This window comes from Platalea leucorodia (genome assembly GCF_965183815.1).
Source record: "Platalea leucorodia genome assembly, chromosome: 6".
Classification (NCBI taxonomy): domain Eukaryota; kingdom Metazoa; phylum Chordata; class Aves; order Pelecaniformes; family Threskiornithidae; genus Platalea; species Platalea leucorodia.
The window spans coordinates 19496702-19516100 of NC_138828.1; the positions used below are offsets into that span (position 1 = coordinate 19496702).

Here is a 19399-nt window from a genome sequence, read left to right on the forward strand (position 1 = left end):
TTTCATTAAGTTTGGTGGTTTGTTTTTTTTTTTCCCCTATATCTATCTACACCATTACAGTACTCTTAAAGATTTGTAAGCTATCGATAGGAAGAAAGCTCCCCAAGCTACCAAATTTAAGGTTCCTCCAACATGCCATTCTGCTGTTTAAGCAAAGAAACAAAAATGCACTGCTATACTAAGTTGAACACTGTGCACATCCAGCACTGCACACACAGAATACTAACATGGGGAATGACACTTTTGGCTACCCCACAGTTCCCACGTTGTGCTAAGACCTGTGGAATCCACACCTCCCCGAGAACTTGCTAACTGGTGTTTTCCATGGCTACTCAAACACACAGGCTGTAACTATTTTCTATATGTTACAAGAGATTTTATACTTGAATCAAAGCTGCTACAAAATATTGCTAAACATAGCAAAATATTCCCAAACATAGCAAAATATTCCCATTGTATAGATGGGTAAGTGTACGCACAAAGCAGGCAAATTCCTTCACATCTACCCTGCAGAAATCCTGTGTCAGAGAGGATATTCAGCATTTCTCTCTCTAAGATCTACACTTCAACTAATTCCACCCCACCTCCCCAGGTGAAGGGAATGCTAAGTACTTTGGGCTCCCAAAGGACTTGGGTAAATATCAAGACTTTGACCACACGTCAAATCTTCTGCTTGATTAGAAACTAATATGGACCAGGGCCCGCAGTCCAGACTACATTTCCAGATGTGTAACATCTGGAAAAATCATTAAATAAAAGGGTCGGTTTCCTTTCCATGAGATCAGTTTCAGACTTTCTGAAGACATGCCTGGATGCTTCAGTCCAGTACGAAAAGCAGTATGGGATATCTTCAACCCTTTGCTTGCACTTAACCAGGCTGGAACCTGCTCTCTATTCAAGAAAACTTTAAAAATTCTATAATTCTAGACTTCTTCCTTGTCTCCAATACTAAACAAAGCTTTTGTCTGTACAGGCTGCACAGATACACTGCTTAGGAAATATTAAGGAATGTGATTTGTCTTCTTCTGGCTGGTAGCAGGTTCCATTGCTAGATGTGAACATACATACACCATCTAATATCGTGGCATTTAAAAGTTTATGCAGTGAAACACAGTAAGCCAACTTTATATATCTCTACACACACACTTAATGTATATAGCAGTCTTGCATTTGCTATGTGCTTTGAGGTTTAAACACACATTCTCTTAATAACTCAAAGCTTTAATAAGATATTTCACTGCATACACAATCATGTAGTCACGGGAGAAGCCAGCATTTTGAATATGATACTGAATGCAATTAAATTTTTATTCGATAGTCTCAGGATCAATAAGCAGTAAGGGATCACTGCTACCTCTTCCCTAGGATGTGAGAAGGGGAGGACATAGTGAAAACAATCAAGAAACGCCTACCATATGTGGATATACTTATGCAACACACGTAGGTTTTATCCTGTTTTAAGAATGCTTAAATTTGGCAGGAGGAGGAGGTTCTCTGGGTCATATAAGCACTTTCACTGTTGGAAGGAATTTGCAAGGTGGAAACAAAGGTAAGAAAAGATCAGAAAACACCGCCCACTTCCTTTCCTTATGCCCTCCCATCTTTTCCATGACTCCATGGTATTCAGCCACTTTTGACCACAAAACGCATTTTCCCCCTCTTAAAGCATTAATCTGACCTATCACTAGTTTAATTTCTGTTAGTTATTATAGTACATTAGTGCCTAAGATGACACCAGCTACAAGTGTAGTCCCCTTGCCTCTGTATGTACTAACACATAGACATCGTTCTTGTCCAGTGGCAAAAAAGGCCAAGGAAAAGGGTAAACAAATAACAGGTAGAGCTGCTTTCTGTTTTAAAATCATCTCCAGATGATCATGTAAGTTTTCTTAATTCAGATAGCTCAGAGATCTCCAGATAGCTGGAGATTTCCATACAGGTTATCTCCCTGAAGATTAAATAAAATTCATCTCAGCTCTTTCGGGCAGAACAATGGATACTGGAAAAAAAAAAAAAATATAGACTTGCCACAACAGCTAAGCTTTCTCCAGGAAAAAATGTCAAGAACAACGTGCTTTTTTTGCATCAAAAATTTCTAGCAGTTTTTCACAGCCCCCCTCCCCCCTTTGAAAAGCACTTGTTCAAGTGCTTCTTGATTCCAGTATTGTGAAAAGGGATTGATGTTTAACAGGGTGTTGGCTTTATGGCAAGGCCTCCTGCATTGATCCAAGGTATACAAGGCTGTGCCAAGGCGAGGCACCTGCACTTGAAGTACAGAGGCTTTCTGAGAGAACAAGGACTGTAAGGAAACAGGGGAGGACGAGACAAACCTCCATGTCATCATTCAACTTCTGTATTTCAGCACTCATCTCACAAATGCCTATGGAACCCTCCGAGACAGTAAAAGAAAATCTAACCCCGCTTCACACTGCCAGGTGAGGACTGCCTACCACCAATTTCTTTTTTTTGTGGGGGTTGTTTTTTGTTTTGTTTTTGTTGTTGTTGTTTTTTTCCCCAAAAGTAAGAAATATTAATATCACTGACCCCCAGGCAATGATGATAGTCTTTCAAGACATGACCACAAACCACCTAGAAACCACTGTTGGTCCTCAGGACAAACCTATCCTGGGAGCGAAACACCTGCTTACTGAAGAAAGGGAGTTAGTGTTCCTAACAAGCCCTTTGGGCCTTGTTGCTGAAGCCCCTACCTCATTTCTCTCAGTCCACAGCTCAGCTGGGTTTCTTGCAGCAGTAGCACCACTATCCCGAGGGGGTCCTAGACACAGCCTTCCCAGAACGTCCGTGCCATGAAAACCACAGTGCTGGTCTGAGAGGCCCCTGCAGCGCTGATGCTGTGCTACAGGCCCTGATATCTGGGGCTGCACCTGGCAGAAAGGCTATTTTATTAGGCAGTATCCAAGCAACAAATGCAGCAGAAGGCATCACCTTCTACTCATCTCCAAATCTCTGTGCCTCATCCCTTGTGAACTCCTGACTTCTAGGGACCTTGCGGTATTTACAGAACAGCATTTAGTGGCGAAGCTGGTAGAGAAACCAAGGGATGGGTAAAGGCAAGCACCTTGGCAAATCCTGCCTTTTTCACTAAATTGTTACCCGAACCTTACTTAAACCATCTAAATCTTGATATATGGTATTCTTTACCCAATGGTCTCCTCCTTTCCCCCAATTTGTGTCACACTGAGTTTGGTTTAACGATTAATTCAAATAAACAGTGGATTAACATCAACCGTTAAAAAAGATGAACAAAGTCACTATAACATCATGTTACACATATCCCCTGAAAAAAAGCTTGTAAGTAAAATCAAGACTCAAATAGTTTGAAACCTTAGCACAAAAAATCACACAGCACAGGTGGGGAATATCAAGATCCTGCCAACTACTGGAAGACAGGAAAAACGGTATCAGGAATCAAAGCAGGAAAGGACTGGGAGACTAGGACACTGGGACTGGACTTCCCCTAGCGCTGCGCACAGTGAGGTAACAACATACTACAGCTGAATTGCAGGGCTTTTTTTGTTCTCCTTTTCTAGGAAGGTATCTTCAGGGAAAGAAAAAGCAAAGAACACTGGAAGTGTCATGTGTGGAAAACAGCATCTCAAGTTAGCTGAAGATATAAAAGGAATTTTAAGATAAAAGAAAACTAAGCATTCTCTCTGTCAAAACTTTAACAGGGAAAACAATGAATCGAACAATGACGTTACATTACTTTCAGATTTTCTAAAACATCTCAACAATCCCACTTACTTACTGGGGTTTTCCGAAGAGCCAAGGCAGGCAGGTGTGTGCTTTCTCCCAACAGAGATAAGTAATAATTCCCGAGCTGTGCTGGCAACCACTTTCCATTTTTAAGGAAGGAGACAGGGGGCAGAACATCCCACCCAGAATAAAGCCTCAGAAATCATAGAACAGAATCATAGAATCGTCAAGGTTGGAAAAGACCCTTAAGATCATCGAGTCCAACCGTTAACCTAACACTGCCAAGTCTATCTATACCATGTCCTCGAGCACCACATCTATCCGTTCATTAAATACCTCCAGGGATGGAGACTCAACCACTTCCCTGGGCAGCCTGGTCCAATGCCTGCCACCCTCTCGGTGAAGAAGTTTTTCCTAATAGCCAACCTAAACCTCCCCTGGCGCAGCTTGAGGCCGTTTCCTCTCGTCCTATCACTTGTTACTTGGGAGAAGAGACTGACCCCCACCTTGCTACAACCTCCTTGCAGGTAGTTGTAGAGACCAATAAGGTCTCCCCTCAGCCTCGTCTTCTCCAGGCTAAACAACCCCAGCTCCCTCAGCTGCTCCCCATAAGACTTGTGCTCCAGACCCTTCACCAGCTTCGTTGCCCTCCTCTGGACACGCTCCAGCACCTCCATGTCCTTCTTGTAGGGAGGGGCCCAAAACTGAACACAGTACTCGAGGTGCGGCCTCACCAATGCCGAGTACAGGGGCAGTAAATCTTACGCTACAAATGTTTCACGTAAAGCAAATGCCATTCTGATGCTTTTTTTAGCTTCAGACACACCACCAAGGGAATGGCCAAGAGGTCTTGCGTTCACCACCTCTGGTTTCTGGCTCACCAGCTGCCCTAAGAACAAAATTATGCCATTTTTGTTGGAAGATTTGATGAAAACTGGTAAGTTCCTGTGGAACACTTTGAGTCCAACAAATCAGTGTTTCCCCAAAGAAAGCTTTCTGTCAGAATATATCCTGTCAGCTGTAGACCCCTCCCTTACATCTGTTTTCAAGATTAGCAAACTGCAGCTTTTCCCACCTGTTTTTTTAATTCACCAGTCAGGGATAAAAGATTCCCCTTTTTCAGGTCCTTGTCTCCAAAAGATGTATTGCAAATGAAGGAAACTGTCTCCATTAAGTAAAACACCAACAAAATGAATCAATAAAATAAGCTTTTCATACTCTTCAGCTCATCATAAGCTCAGAAATGCACTCCTGAGGTGAACACGATTACCAAAGTAATACTACTTTAAAACCTAACAGGAAAAGCTTTCTACAGGTGATCATAATTCCAAACATATTTAAGCTATTTATGAGCATTTTAATTTTAGAAGATTCATTCTTATCTACCTATGCATTGAATGAGAATGGAGTTCTCCAGAGATGAAGCTTGTGATTTAAACACTGCATAGAAATGCAAATCCAACCAAAAAACAAACGAAGGTGTGCAGGCAACCTGGATGCCATTGTTTCTTAATTTTGAATTCCTGAAAATGCCAGACTACTGACCTCAGGCATCAGTGGTAAAGCACAGGATGTGGGTACATTATGTGTATTTTATGTACACGCAGCACCATCTCACCTGGCCATATACCTACCCATATCTGGACATGTTGACCAAAAGGAAGTTGAGATTTACAAGGAAAAAAAAAAAAAAAAAGACTCAGAAGTTTCAAGCATAAAGCAACAACATTTTCAGATAAGGTGCAGATGCTGATACACTGCCAAAACCAGTACCTACAGCGCCTACAACAGGATCTGGCACTCCTACAGAAGGAAGACTGGTGTCTCTTTGCTCACCACTAACAACACCCGCCATACCCGAGTGTTGGTTCAGTACTACTCAGTTCACACACCCATGGATTTTCAAAGTAATCACATGGTATTTTATCTCCAGCCCTGTTCAACTATTTAACTTATTCCTCCTGAAGCATCTGAAAGTTTTCCACATCTCCACAGAGCTTGAGGAAGCCATTCTTTAATTCAGTAATTTTTCACCTGCTATGAAATTTAGTTGCTCCTGGGCCTTTTCTGTTATAATGCTATTTCGGGGGTTGGGTGCGCATGCATGGGGGTGGTATTACTAAAGAAATCTTTGCACATCTTAGTTTTCAAGAAGCATTAAATAAAATAAAATAAACAACAAAAAAAAGAAAAAATACTAAGAGCAGCAATCAGTACCTAGCTTTTGTTGGAGGATTCCAACAAATCTGAATCAGGGACTGTTCAAAGGGGAATACAGCATCCCTTAACTCAGGAAAAAAATGCAATATGATATTATACTAATAAAGGTATGATAATCCATTAAGTTTCTGGGACAAATCTCACAAGCTCACCGTATTGTGAAACAGTTAATCAAGCATAGAGTAACAAGGAAGAAGGAACAGATACAAAGCTATATTAAAGTAATTAGATTAAATACATGGCCAGTAAGCTTTCCTGAAATATATTTGCTGTAAAGTAAAACATGTATTTGTTTATACGCAGAAATAGGTCAAATTCATGCCCTTACCGAGCTTTTCAAAACATCTCATTGCACTGTACTGCATCAGGTTTTTTAAATAGACACACACCCTTACTTTCAGTCTTCAAGAGTCACTGCTGTCCTTTAATTAAAATGTGTTCTCCCAGCTCTGTTGACAAGAAATCCATCTTACCACTGCCATTTACTGCCACTGATGAGCCCTTCGGATTTGGAGGTGAAAAGGGTCAAATAGATACTGTGATTCCCAGCCTGAAGCAGCCGTGGCTAGCCTTTTCATTTGCAAAAGGGACTTCTGCATCAGGTCAGAAGGCAAGGACCACGCTCCATAAAGGCTCTGCTGCTCAAGACCGGCAAGACAATTCCTAACCTCTCAGCCCCAGGAGCCTCCCTGGCTGTCAGCACCCTTCTTCCTTGCATCTCCTCACTACCTCTGCAGAAAACCAGAGGCCACGTGCCTGCAGAGAGGTTAACCCTTAAAGAGTTGCTTATGTTCTGGCAATCCCAAACCCTACAGAAACCTGTCAAGGGCTCGATACTCTGTGTGTCTTTCTCCACCAGTAGTCAAGGAACTAGCCATGCAACAAATAGATACATTGCTACTGTAAAGCACAGGCTACAACCATAAAACATAGAATTTCAAGGGTTCCACATATTTGGAGGAAAGGAGAGAGATTTATCTTATCCCCAAACTCCTGCCTCCAACGTACAGTTGGAAAGCAAGCAAAATTCAGAAACCCATACATGCAAGCATACACAAAAACCAGTTCAACAAGGTAAATGAAGCTGTGCGCTGTAAGCAATGGCAAGTCTGAAGAAGGCTGAGGCAGCAAAACTCTGTTGACCCTGATTCAGCAAAATGCTTCTCCAAAGGCTTGCTTTATAGCACCTTCTTAAACTTAGCACTTTCCAGAACCAAAGCTGACTGCCAGCAGCACATCCTTGCTGGGCAAATCATGAAAAGCACTTAAATTTCACCAGGTCTAACCCACATAGCATAGCTACAGTGAGGCTAGAGGAGCAGCAGGGCAAAGGAAAGAAACTGAGCTGAGTACAACACTGAAAAAAAGGGCAGGGAAGAAGATAAAGTCAAAATATCCTTTTGGTTAACAACAGAAGGCTAAGTTGGATGCAGCCTGTTACAAAGTTGCTCTACAGATGTTAGGAATCAAACATTTCTGAGAAAAGAGAGGAAAACAACCCTTCGTCCTTCAATATTTAAATTGAAGGAAACAGATTTAAAAAAGAAACCACCTTCTCCCAGGAACCAGACTGCACTAGAGGCTGCACCCTGCTAGCTTTTGGCAGCCATCAGGAGCAATTTCCATCATTTTCCTTGGCACTACTCACTTATCACTCTGAATGCCTTAAAATGTTCCAAAACCAGTATGAACTTTCACAAACAGTTAAAAACAACAGAAAGAAGTTTATAGTCCTTGTTGGCTTTGGCACTGGAGCTGTCAGAAACCACACTGTGAAGAGTGTTAAATATCCTGATTTATATTCCAATTGAATCAAGATAACATCTATGTACAGAACACAATGTACCCTTCAGATTCACTACAGCTGTCAGATTCATTTTGTGGTGATATCCAATCCCTAAATGAGGCAGAGAGGTATGTAGGACACTGAGCAAGTAAATGCCCGTGATTTTGGTTTGCTTTTTGATCAGGCTGCTACACACAGTATTCCAACCAGAAGCCATCCAGAAAACAGATTATTTTTGTTTTAAGGTCCATTCCTTGCACACGTATTGCCAAAAAAAAAAAAAAAAATTATGAAGTTAGATGTACTTTGGAGACTGATGGAAGAGGAGGTGCAGTAGAGGGTTTGGATGTCTTCGCAATACCTCTGTCCACCCACACCTCCCCCCTTAATGTGATTGTGCAGTGATCACTGTCCTTTCATGCCTCAGGATGGCATCTATAATAGGGGAAAAGAACACTGACCTGTGGTATGAGGATAAAGCATACTGGCAGTTATAAAGAGCTAAATGAGAAAGAAATGGGAACTGCAGAAAAATGACGCCCTCAGGGAGCAGGATCAATTTTGCAAGTTAGGTGTAAAACGCTCCTCATTGCCCAAACTTCCAAAGATGTGTACCTGGAAGACTCAGAGCCCTGAGTCAGGTCAGGATTGCCTTTCTCAACTCAAATGCGTTAAGAGTGCAGAAATGCTTCTTTTAAGGGCTGGGTTGCTTCATGCACATCACTGGGATGGCAGCGTTGCCCCCGCTACACTGAGGCTGCAAACAGGACAGGATATGAAGCAGCAGGACCGGCGCACTAGAGATCAAGGTACGATGTGCTGTAAGCAAACACCTCAACTCCATGTGACGAGTAGAGTTTCCATGGGACAAGGGGCCACTCTCACCAGTGAGAATCACAGAATCGTTTAGGTTGGAAAAGACCCATAAGATCATTGAGTCCAACCATTAACCTAACACTACCAAGTCCACCACTAAACCACGTCCCTAAGTGCCACGTCTACATGAGGGCCTCATTGAGACCCAGTGTCAAACACTGTTCATTTCACAACAGATCCAAGTCACAAAAGGCATCAGTTCTTTGGTAGAAGACAGCATGTTAGATTTGAAACTCCTCCTCTCCCAGTCAGTCATTACAATTCTTGCACTGAGGGGGGGATTATTTTTTTTTTTTTTAAACCATCTCTAAATCTGTCACAGCACCTGGGAAGCCAGGATTATATCAAATTAATTCCTACCCATTGTTGCTGCTCTGGTTGTCCGTAGGTTCCATTATGATGTTTCCATTTGAGTCAGCTCATCTGGAAGAGAAAAAACAGATATTCAACATCTCTTTTACAGAAGAACAGCACATTGTACTCAGTAGATGCTACCCAACCTTTGCTTCAACAGTCACAAACACCAACCCAGGAATATCCTTCCTCAGAGTCAGCAAAGGGAAAAAAGGGAGAGTCAAATAAGCAAATGTGAAAAATCTTCAGTTTCCAAAGTAGCAAGTCGTTACAGTATAGTGATGTCTAGAATGTTTATTACAGCAAACAAAAACTGAACTCTAAATGTTTATTTCCTTTGTCTACCCGTGTCTGTGTGCGCACTCTGTATTTAGGTCTGTATGTGTTTTACATCCAAAATCTTCATTTTAAATTAACTCTCCCCAAAGTCATTTTGCACTGCAAAATTAAAAGATACACAATACTCACCCCAACACTCTCCTACAGATATTTTCAGAGTTGTGTGAATCGCTCAATTCTCCCTAGCAGTCTAAAGTCATTACTATATCATAATGAGTGTTTACAAAAATTGGCCTTAACTGTCTAGGAACAACAAAATACATTTAGTAATCATTTGTCTGGAACAGCAAGGCAGCAGGAGCCACCATGTGATATTGTCTCTCACAGCAGGTTTTTCAAAGGACTAGCAGCTACCTAAGCAACCATCTGTGCCAATCTCTGCTGAGCTCTTCAGCATTCAAAACAGGGAGCTAAACTGTAGCTGGATGAGCACCTGCCTAAAGCAGGGAGACTGGGTCGAGATCTCCAGGAACATGTTACGCACAGAGCCTGGGATGTCTGACTGGCAGTCATTGCAGTGCTCCCAAACATATACAATCCAAACACATGTATCTTATGTAGTTACAAATGGGAGAACCAAGAGATCCATTTTCCCCTTCCTCCAGCAGTGACGCTGCATTTCAGGGTGGCTCTTAAAGAGAACTACAGGCTTGGGCAAGAGCATGACAAACCAGGCTAGTGCTACAGGCTCCACGATATTCGGTCCAATTTTAAGAATAAATATGCCATCAGGGCACTCCCTTCAGACAACCAAATGGCCCTCTGATGAATGGAAATATTTGTGGAAAGGGGAAGGAGAGAAGAGAAAAAAAGCATTAAAAAAATACAGCTATGGATTAAAAGGTAACAGTGGATAAAAATTCAAAGCAGCAGCATTCAGGAGGCAAGGAGGAAACAGAAGGGGAAGGATGTTGCAGCAATTACTGCAAGAGACAGAGCCCCTCATGTCACTGTAGTGGCAGTTCCACCTAGCAGGGCCCTCAGAGACAGCTAAGTTTCAGCTGCTACATAACTAGCGCCATTTTGGCTGATCACAGAAAAAAAAAATTTAAAAAAAAATTTCCCCTTGCTTAGGTCCACACAAGAGATGAACTCGGAGCATACTCTCACATAAAGCTCTTTGCTCACTCCATGTCCAACACCTATTTCTCACCATCCGCTATCTGCCCCAAACTTGTCTTTAGTTCACAGTAGTGCAGACAAAGCAAAGCACGTGCAGAACTGATGGCATCAAAATAGTTTTCACAATGCCGCCACACAGGCGCTCTGTGCAGCTAAGAGGTGGTCTACAAGGACTTGTGAAGAAAAGAAACATGCCTGGAAACACAAAGACACGGTAAGCAAGCCTAGATTAATTAAAGTGCAAGATCACCTCAGCAGAAGCAAAAAGTCTCCAACAGGAAGAAATATGACTGAAAATGTTTACATTTCAATTTGTGACACTCATTTGCAGCATCTCATACTCCTGAGGGAGCAAAATGATTTATGGCTGAGGGGCCGGCTACAGTAGCACTATGTGAAGCCTTGTGAACCCACTTAGAGCAACTGATATTAAACAGGAGCACAGATGCTTTGACGATTAGATGAAAGAGCTGACCTCTAGGTCATGGTTTTAATCCCAGGTAAGATACCATCAGATAACCATTCTGCAAGCCACAGAAAGACACAGGCCACTAAAGATGGGAATCCTGTCAAGACACCCACCTCAACCTGCAGCTAGGAAGACTAAGTAATGGACAAGTATACTAAGTTTAGAGTACAGATCTGAAAGCAAACAAACAAAATTTATTCCCTCCTAAGAATCATGAAAACCATAACCTTTGCTGGTAAATAAACAGCCTTAAAAGAACAAGGTGCCCACTTGAATTTAAAAATAAACAAAGGTGGGAGAAGTAGGAAGCACATGCTGGAAGAAGTCATTCCAACTTTCTTTCAACTTTTGTTTAACTCTACATTCCTGGTCTTCAAATGTTCAGAGGAGTTTCCTCAGCCAATGCACGCACCTCACATGGTAGTAACATAGACACATAATGATGCATGCACACATTTGACTAAAGAGGGTGGTGGGGAAGCCTGCTCTGTCACCCTCTTAGCCTTAACACAGCTATAAAAATCTAGATTTCACTAAACAATCCACAAGTTTTGCAAATGCCTTTGACAGGGCCAGGTTTTCAACCATATTGATGCAGCATGGATTTGAGGTTGCGTGGGCATTATTAATCTGACATACTCATCAAGTTACAAATGCTTTTGCTTTTATTTTCTACACCCATGCTGTGTTTATAAACACAAGCTTTCCTCTCTGATGTCAATTAGCCTAGCTGGCTAATTTACTTAGGATGCCTTTTCTCATTCTAAAAACAACTGTTCCGTTATTAACAGCGCTTTTTGATCAAAAAGCTCAAAATAGTTTCTTCCTTCACCCATTTTCAGCGATGTGTGTTCCTTCTTGCCCTGCAGCCCCCCCCCCCCCCCCCCCCCCAATGTTTCAGGGACTCGAGGATGCCAAGGTTTCCCTTCTGAGTCAGTCAGGAAGCACCCTTGCAAAAGACTGGTGGAAATCGCTTTTTAGATAGGAAAAAATGCTAACCATTCTTGTAAAGTTTGTTTCTTTAGTGGTTTTTTTTGTTTGCTTCATTCTTCAGGAATTTCAGATTGAAAATAGAAATTAATGCTTGTGTGCATTTATACAAACTGCTAACTTGTCCTCCAAAAATGTTGCCACTAACAGTCACCCAAAAATGAAGCAATGCAAAAGGAGATAGACTGAGTTTGCTGCGTGCAAAAAGGTCACATTTTTACTACTTTCTTTACTGAAGTCTTATAAATAGCAATTCTAATGCTACTTAGGATACATTGTAACTCTTAAATGAGAAAGAGGAAAGATTAGCACTACATATCAGAGCATATGCAAAAATACTATGAATAACCCCCTGATGGCCATGCCTCTGTGGCCACATTGCACGAGGAGACAGTGCACAGCCTCCTGACCATGAGGTGCAGCTCATAATCCACCTGCACTGTACCCTCGTGGGCCAAGCTCTGTTTTACACATTGGGTACAGGTTAATCAAGAGATTAGCTAAAGCTGAGGAAGCGGAGAGCTGCTGGGGGAAGAAACTGTCCACATCTGCCCCTAACCCCAGGTGAGCCAACAAAGCCTCCTAATCCATGGGGCTGAGGGCAGCTGGGGGCTAATTACTTAAATGCCAACGCCTGAGCTGCATACCTCAGCAAAACAGCCATCAGAAACTCAAGACCAAGCAATTTCTCTTCCAAAGACTCTCCCCAAAGTCATGAAAAAATAAGATATTCAGAAGCTTCTAGATTCCTCATCACAACCTAACCAAGATATGGCTGCTTTCTGACTGGCTAGATCATTAGCATTAAACCCCATGTTTTTAACAAAAAACATGCCTGTACTGCCTTTAAAAGAGAAGCCTGCCTAAGTTAAAGATACAATCCAACAGGGAGATAGATCAAGCATACCTTGTGCATCTTCCACAGGTAAGACAGACATGGGTTCAAGGATTTAGCTGTGGAAGGTAATTTTATGTACTGAGAGGTGACAGAAATGCTCACAAACTGAGTCTGCAGGAGCTCAGACTTTCATGAAAGGAAGGCAACCAAGTTCTGCAAGCTGCAAAATTTACAAATGCATTGCAAAGCTCCTGGATGCAGGTGGACTTCTTAGCTGAATATTGGATTAAGTTTGCCACCAATAAGTAACTTTCTACCAATCTACCAGAAAATGTATCCAAATTTAATGTTATTTTGTATTTCCCATCAAACTGCCTGGAAGCATGTAAAACATACAGTAAAACATGGCTTAAAATTTACTAATAATGAAAAGCCAGGCGAGAGGCACATGTACCTACCTTATCATCTAAAATAGATTTGAACACTGTTAACTAGTATTCATGAACAGAAGAAACTGTTAGAGCTGAGTCTGGAAAGCTCCAACTCTGTATCCCAAGAATTGCAAAAGGTATTGTCATGAGGGGTAGCAGGAGTTGTTTGTTTCGCTGGCTTTACCCATGGATAGGCTATTTGCAGCTGTCAGTTTTCTGTTGCTGCCAATTATTCATTTCTACTTCACATTTATCCCAAAAGGAAATGCAAAGCTAGTTGTTGGTGAAGAAGCTGAACTCTTCATAATCACTGTTTCTTATTTTTAAAAAGCTACTGTCATAAGACAGTCACAGCATACAATGGAGATGAAAGCAGGCACCCAGGTGGCCATTATCTGAATTTTTACAAGTTTCTTGCAGTGCTGTATTTAGCAAAACTAATTTCTGTATCCCTCAGCTAGACATATTTGTATTCCTCTTCTTTCTGCCTTTCTCCATCAAGCCACAGGCAAACAGCTGCTCTGATGGAACATGGAAGCTGCTTGGAAAGTTAAACCTTAGGTACCCATCTCAAGAGTTTCCCTTCTCTTCAACACTGTTATTACTAATCTAGATATATTATTATGGGCAAAACTTGATGTATTTGCACACATTAAATTATTTGAAGGGACATCTCAATGTAGTCATAGAAGACTTCAGATTATTACAGCTAAAAAAAAAAAATAAAAAAATCGATAGTTCTGACTTCACTTTTCCAATTTGGGTTTTTCCACATATGCTTTACCATCTTCCTCTGGAGTCACAGAGTGCTACAGCTCAACCGTAAGGCCGACTAATACCCATGCCCGAGCGGGAACAGTGGTATTACTCACCTGAGTAAAAATACCCAGGATAAGCTCCTTGCCCAGGCAGATCCCAAGCTAATAAGATCCCACTTACACAACGGGGGGAGGCGGGGCGGGGGGCGAACATGCAGAAGGGGCTGTGCTGCAGTCAAGGAAAACTGCCGGGGAACTCGGATACAACGACCCTGACACAACCCCCCCCGGCACATAAGCCGGGTGTCAAGCTCCCCCCTCGTTAACCTGAACAGATACAGCGCTTCTACGCCTAACCTCGCTCTCCGTGTAACAGCGCAGCAACTTCAGCAGCTAGTTGCCGGCCGCGGGATGCTCGGGCGCTGCAACGCTCGCCCAGATGCCGCAAGCGCTCGCGCAGGCGGTTGGAAACGGCCCCGCCGCCCGCCCGGACACCGCCCGCCCCGCCGAGCGGCTGCGCCACGGCCCCATCCAAAAACGGCGGCGGGGAGCGGCGGCGGCTGCTGCTGCTTGCCGGGGCGCCCCGCCGCCCCCCTCCCGCCGGCACCGGCCTTTCCTCCTCCGCGGGCAGCCCCTGACAGCGGCAGGCGCCGGGGCCGGCAAGGGAAGCCGTCCCCCCGCCCTGCTCAGCCCAGCTCACCTCAGCTCCGCCGCACCGCCGCCGCCCGGCCCCGCGGGAGCCGGCCCCGCCCGCGCCCCGCCCCCCCGACCTGTTGCGCAGCGCCCCGGGGCCGCCCCCTGTCGCCGCAGCGCGGCCAGCGCCGCAAGGTGAGGGGCGCCGGGCCGCCCCGCCCCGCCCCGCCCCGCCGAGGGGTTCCGGACGCGCCCGAAGGGTTCCGGAAGCGCTCGAAGGCCGCCGGCGGCGCTCGTGTCCGCGCTCTCGCCGCCCCGCGCTCTCGCCGCCCCGCGCTCTCGCCGCCCCGCGCTCTCGCCGCCCCGCGCTCTCGCCGCCCCGCGCTCTCGCCGCCCCGCGCTCTCGCCGCCCCGCGCTGCGTTTTGTGGAGGTACGGATGAGGAACGGGTTTGAAGAACACCACAAAATGCAGGGGAACAGCAGAGATGACACCCTGATGCCGCTGCCGAAAGAAACGTCCCGACGTCCCGACTCCTGGGGCTCGGGAAGGCAAATGTCACACATTGCTCTAGCGAAAGGCAAGACGAGAGCGCAATTTCAGTGAACATTACAGCAGCCCGATAGTAAGAAACCCTGCCTCTGCCAGAACTAACACCCTTACTTTTTCCTTCAGACCGCGGATCAATGTTTCTAATGTAACAGTGAGGCTGATGCAAAAAAACGTTCATTTTCTGAAGGGCAATGGATACAGGCTGATTTTCTATCCCAGAGCAATGCAACCCACGCAGTACCTCACCTGACAGCTTTGCAGCCACCTTGACGGGTGACCGCCTCACAGGGAGCCCCTTTGCAGGCTGAACCCTCGGGCACTGCCGTTTCACCGGGAGCTCGGCGCTTCACCGGGGCTCCTAATCAGCTTCCAGCCCACTGAAGTTGATGGTACCTGCTTCAGGGCATTGCTTAGTACCAGCACAGAGGCGCTGCTGTATGTCTTAGCACAGAAGAGGGTGCAAAGAGTTGCTCTTTCCACGGATCCGACTGTCTTCTCTCGACCATCTCTGTTTCAGCAGTGTGACCTTTTGGCAGCACAAAGACCAGAAACAAGTGTGCTTTGCACTGCCAGTATCGTCCCCCTTTACTACACTATTAATGGGTTATGAAAGAAAAGTTACAGCTCAGAAAGGTGTTACCTAGCTAAGAAATAAACCAAGAGGGGAGGGGAGAACGTGCTGTCTTCCCTGGGAAGAGAGGTACTTGGTGGGAGGGAAATAAAAGATGCCTTGGCATTGTGCTTTCGTGTCACTGTAGGAGTCAGGCAACTGGGGCTGCTGTGGAGTGCAAGGGCTACTGGATGCCTAGATCCTCCTCTGCCTCAAGGACTACCTACATTAAAGGTTCAGGCAGGCCAACCTTACCTAAACAAACTCTTTCCAATTAGCTCGTACATTTTCATACACACAAGCAAGATGCAATGAAGTTACTTTATCAAAGACGTGCTTTCCTATCATCACACAAGTATGTGTGCAAGACTTGTAAGTTCTTGCCTTGTATTTCTGCTCAAACTCCAGAAGCAAATGAGGAGGATCTTATCTTCAAATATGTTGTGCGTTCCTAAGGAGTTCATTAGTGTAGGAAGCAGAACAGTAGCAAGAGAAACACTGAAAGAGCTGACTGAGAAGCCTCTTGGCCATAAATATTCTCTCGCCATCTTCCTTTTTTTCTTAACCAGCAAAGAAACATTTTCACCACGTGACTCATATCAGACTGCAAGAGAACTCCCTCAAGACACACATACACAGGCTGAGAGATGTTCATAAAAGCTGTGCCAGATCCTGCAGATAGATCTTCGGATGTATACACTTCCTGCGCACAAGAGAGAAACCTCACCAGAGAAACCACTTCCACAATACTCTCTGCTTCACACAGCTTCCTGTAGGCCCCCCTGATTTACTGAACAGGTCGTCAATAACTAAACAGATGTGAAATTTATCTCATCACAGAGCCTGCAGTAAACCTACCTCAGGCTGGAAAACACTAGATGAAGGCATTGACCAGTGCCTAGGCACTTGGCTCCTACAGTCAAGTAATTACGAGCAAATAGCAACTTTCAGGAAATACAGTAGCAAAACACCACTGTGAGGTCTTACAGTTAGGAAGACAACACCTAACACAACCTTTGTTTCAGTAGAGAAATATTTCTTTAGCAGAAATTATTTCCTAGCAACAGCAACTATTTTAGTGGCAGCTATTGAGAATGTACGGAAGAGCAGGAAAATAAGTAATACATTCAGTAACATCTGTGTATCCTAGGATGTTCCAAGTCTAAATTCAGACTCATTGGAGTTAAAATGTGAATTTAGTGCTAGTCAGTGTCTCAAAGCTGCTTTTTCCAACTTTATTTAAATATTGATTGTATAAGACTCTCTCGTTTCTTCGTTTTAAGTTCAAATTTGAAGTGTCAGCAGATTGTCTAACAGGACTGTTACACAGGCGCGTAATTTTGGGAACGCATTATAATTGTCCTAACTCCCAGGCTTGAGGGAAGAAGGAGAAACGGACAGATTCCCCCCACATCATAACACTTTGAAATGCCTTCTATTTCTAAGAGTTTTACAGAAATGTGGTGACTGGTGTGTGCAATGTCTGCATGCTGGTTTGCTGCGCCTGATACATTCCAACTGCTGTATCAGCTCATGCTGATTCTCTGTCTGATCTTGTTTCAATTGCTTGCTGGGGGCAGCCGATTCAGAGGAAACTTCAAGAAATCTTCAAAAAGCTATTTTTAACATCAATAACTGCCCCAGTGGTAGAGCTACTTCCTAACCACGCACTAGCCCTTGGTCTCTGATACACTTCTGCTCCGCTGGGTGTTGCACTTGGCTGACCTTGCTCATACCAGCCAGACAACTCCACAGGGAAAGATGCTTCCAAGCTGGCAACCCAAGTTAAAGGGGCAGTTTTATGGTGAAGATGTGTTCTTGCTGCCAAAAGTCACACCTCTGGAAATCTTTTTTGTTTACTTTTCCCCTAACAGAGGAATATCATGCACATGACACAGAATTTGTACTTGGCCAGGCTACTCACTACACAGCAGAGACCTAGGATTACAGCACAAAACTATCACTACATAGCACTCAAGAGGCACTACATGGCTATCCTACTCCTCAAAAAGACTGACGTTTACAGCTGAATCAGCAGCAAGCCCTCCTGGAACCTTACCCTCTCCACTTGAAATTCATTTGACATGCTGCAGGCTGTTAAATAATAACAAAAAATTCCATAAAAATGGCCTTACCTGCAATTTGCATGGTGTGGTGACTTCTTGCAGAAAAAACGATTCACAGCATCCAGCTTGCAGAGCAAAGTAGTAATAATCTGGAGTTAAAGCTGCAGTAGCATTTTTCTCTTCTAAAAAGGAAATAAGAGAAATCCAGGACTGCTGGCAGAACAGCAAAGAGTCACTGGGTTCAGTGTCCCTTATCCTCTGTATTGTATGCACAGAGATCCAGGTCAAAGATACTGCCCATGTTTTCTGTGAATGACAACTAAGGAACGGTACTGCACAGCTAAGCCTTTGAGCATTTCCCAAGCCACCTGTAAAAGGAATATTCAAGAGGATGGATACAGCTGAACTTGTGGATGTTATGTTTACAACTTCTGCAATCTTCCACAAGTTAATGCTCAACTGTTCTGGGGACAGGTCACAATTTTACCGTATTTCTAAGAAACGCAACCCAAAATTTAAGGAGGCAAATACACCAAACCCAGCATTTATGACTGTTTTTGAGGCCTTAATTTTTGAGTGAGCTGCATGATTCTGATTAGGCAGGTGGATGACGGCATGACTTTCAAGGGGGGTACTGATAAAACAGTGCTTCACATGGCACAAGGTAATTAAGCCTTTTTGAGCCCTTGTATTCCCCAGACACCTGATCCTTTCCACTTTGTCTCGTGACATCAAATTTCTTCCTTTTCCGTATTCTCTACAAGAATGGAAACCAAGAAACCCAAGTTCCTTCACCCTGCTAGCTTTCAAGCCTGCAGGCAGCAGCAGCTGCTGACGTAAGCTTTAGTGTCATACCTGCTACGCTGCCCACAGCAATTAATCCTGTGATAATACAAGCCAAGGTAATGGACAGCTGTGGATGGTCTTTCCTGAAGGTTCATACCGGATTGTCCGTGACCAAATACAGAGCGCCTGACTTGGAACTTGTGGGTGCTGCCCTGGCTGCACAGCTATCTTCTGGGTTCCTGTCAGTCTGCACTGATGGAAGGGAGAGGAGACTTAAGTGCTTGCCTTTTTTTCCCCCCCTTTCAGATTAGCAGACAATTTCCTTGGAGTCCCTATTCTCTGCTGCACAAATAGGCTTTCTAGACAAGGAACGTTTTAAAACGTTAGAGAAAAGACCCAATGAGAGAGATACCGCCATGCATACCTTCTAGCTCGGCCTGAAGGAAGGGGTGCTACGTCCCCAGTGCCCGGGAGCCCACATGTCACAAAGGCGTTGCTGGGGCAGCACCCAGCTGTGTGGGGCTGCCCGGTGGGGCCAGCGACCCAGGGACAGGTTGGCAAGGCTGGCCCGATTCACAAACCCAGCTGAAGTTGGGGGAACTCAGCACTTCTGAACGTCAGGACAAAGGCATCTCACTAAGGCAGTAATACAGCACAGACCTGTATGACAGAACCTCCCAACCCCCTGCCCAGAAGCTGATAAAAAGCTATTTACGGAACCCTTAAGTACCAGGACCAGACATGCAGCTTCTTTTTCCAAGAGCTGCAGTCTCAGTGGGATTAAATGAAAAAAGAAAGGCAGCAAGAAATTAAATGATGTGACTTGCACATTTTGTGTGGGCCTGTGCACTGA

The 19399-nt window shown here is 44.3% G+C and overlaps 1 protein-coding gene across 3 annotated transcripts in view; it reads right to left on the reverse strand.

Moving 5' to 3' along the window:
• AFF1 (ALF transcription elongation factor 1) overlaps positions 1-9022 on the reverse strand; it is a 122109-nt gene extending 113087 nt beyond the window's left edge. For all 3 annotated transcript variants that reach the window (XM_082316510.1, XM_082316511.1, XM_082316508.1), the window contains exon 1: positions 8960-9022. In XM_082316510.1, coding sequence (XP_082172636.1) covers positions 8960-8994 — 35 coding nt within the window. In that variant the 5' untranslated portion in view covers positions 8995-9022. The remainder of the gene's footprint in view (positions 1-8959) is intronic.
• Between the last annotated feature and the right edge of the window lie 10377 nt (positions 9023-19399).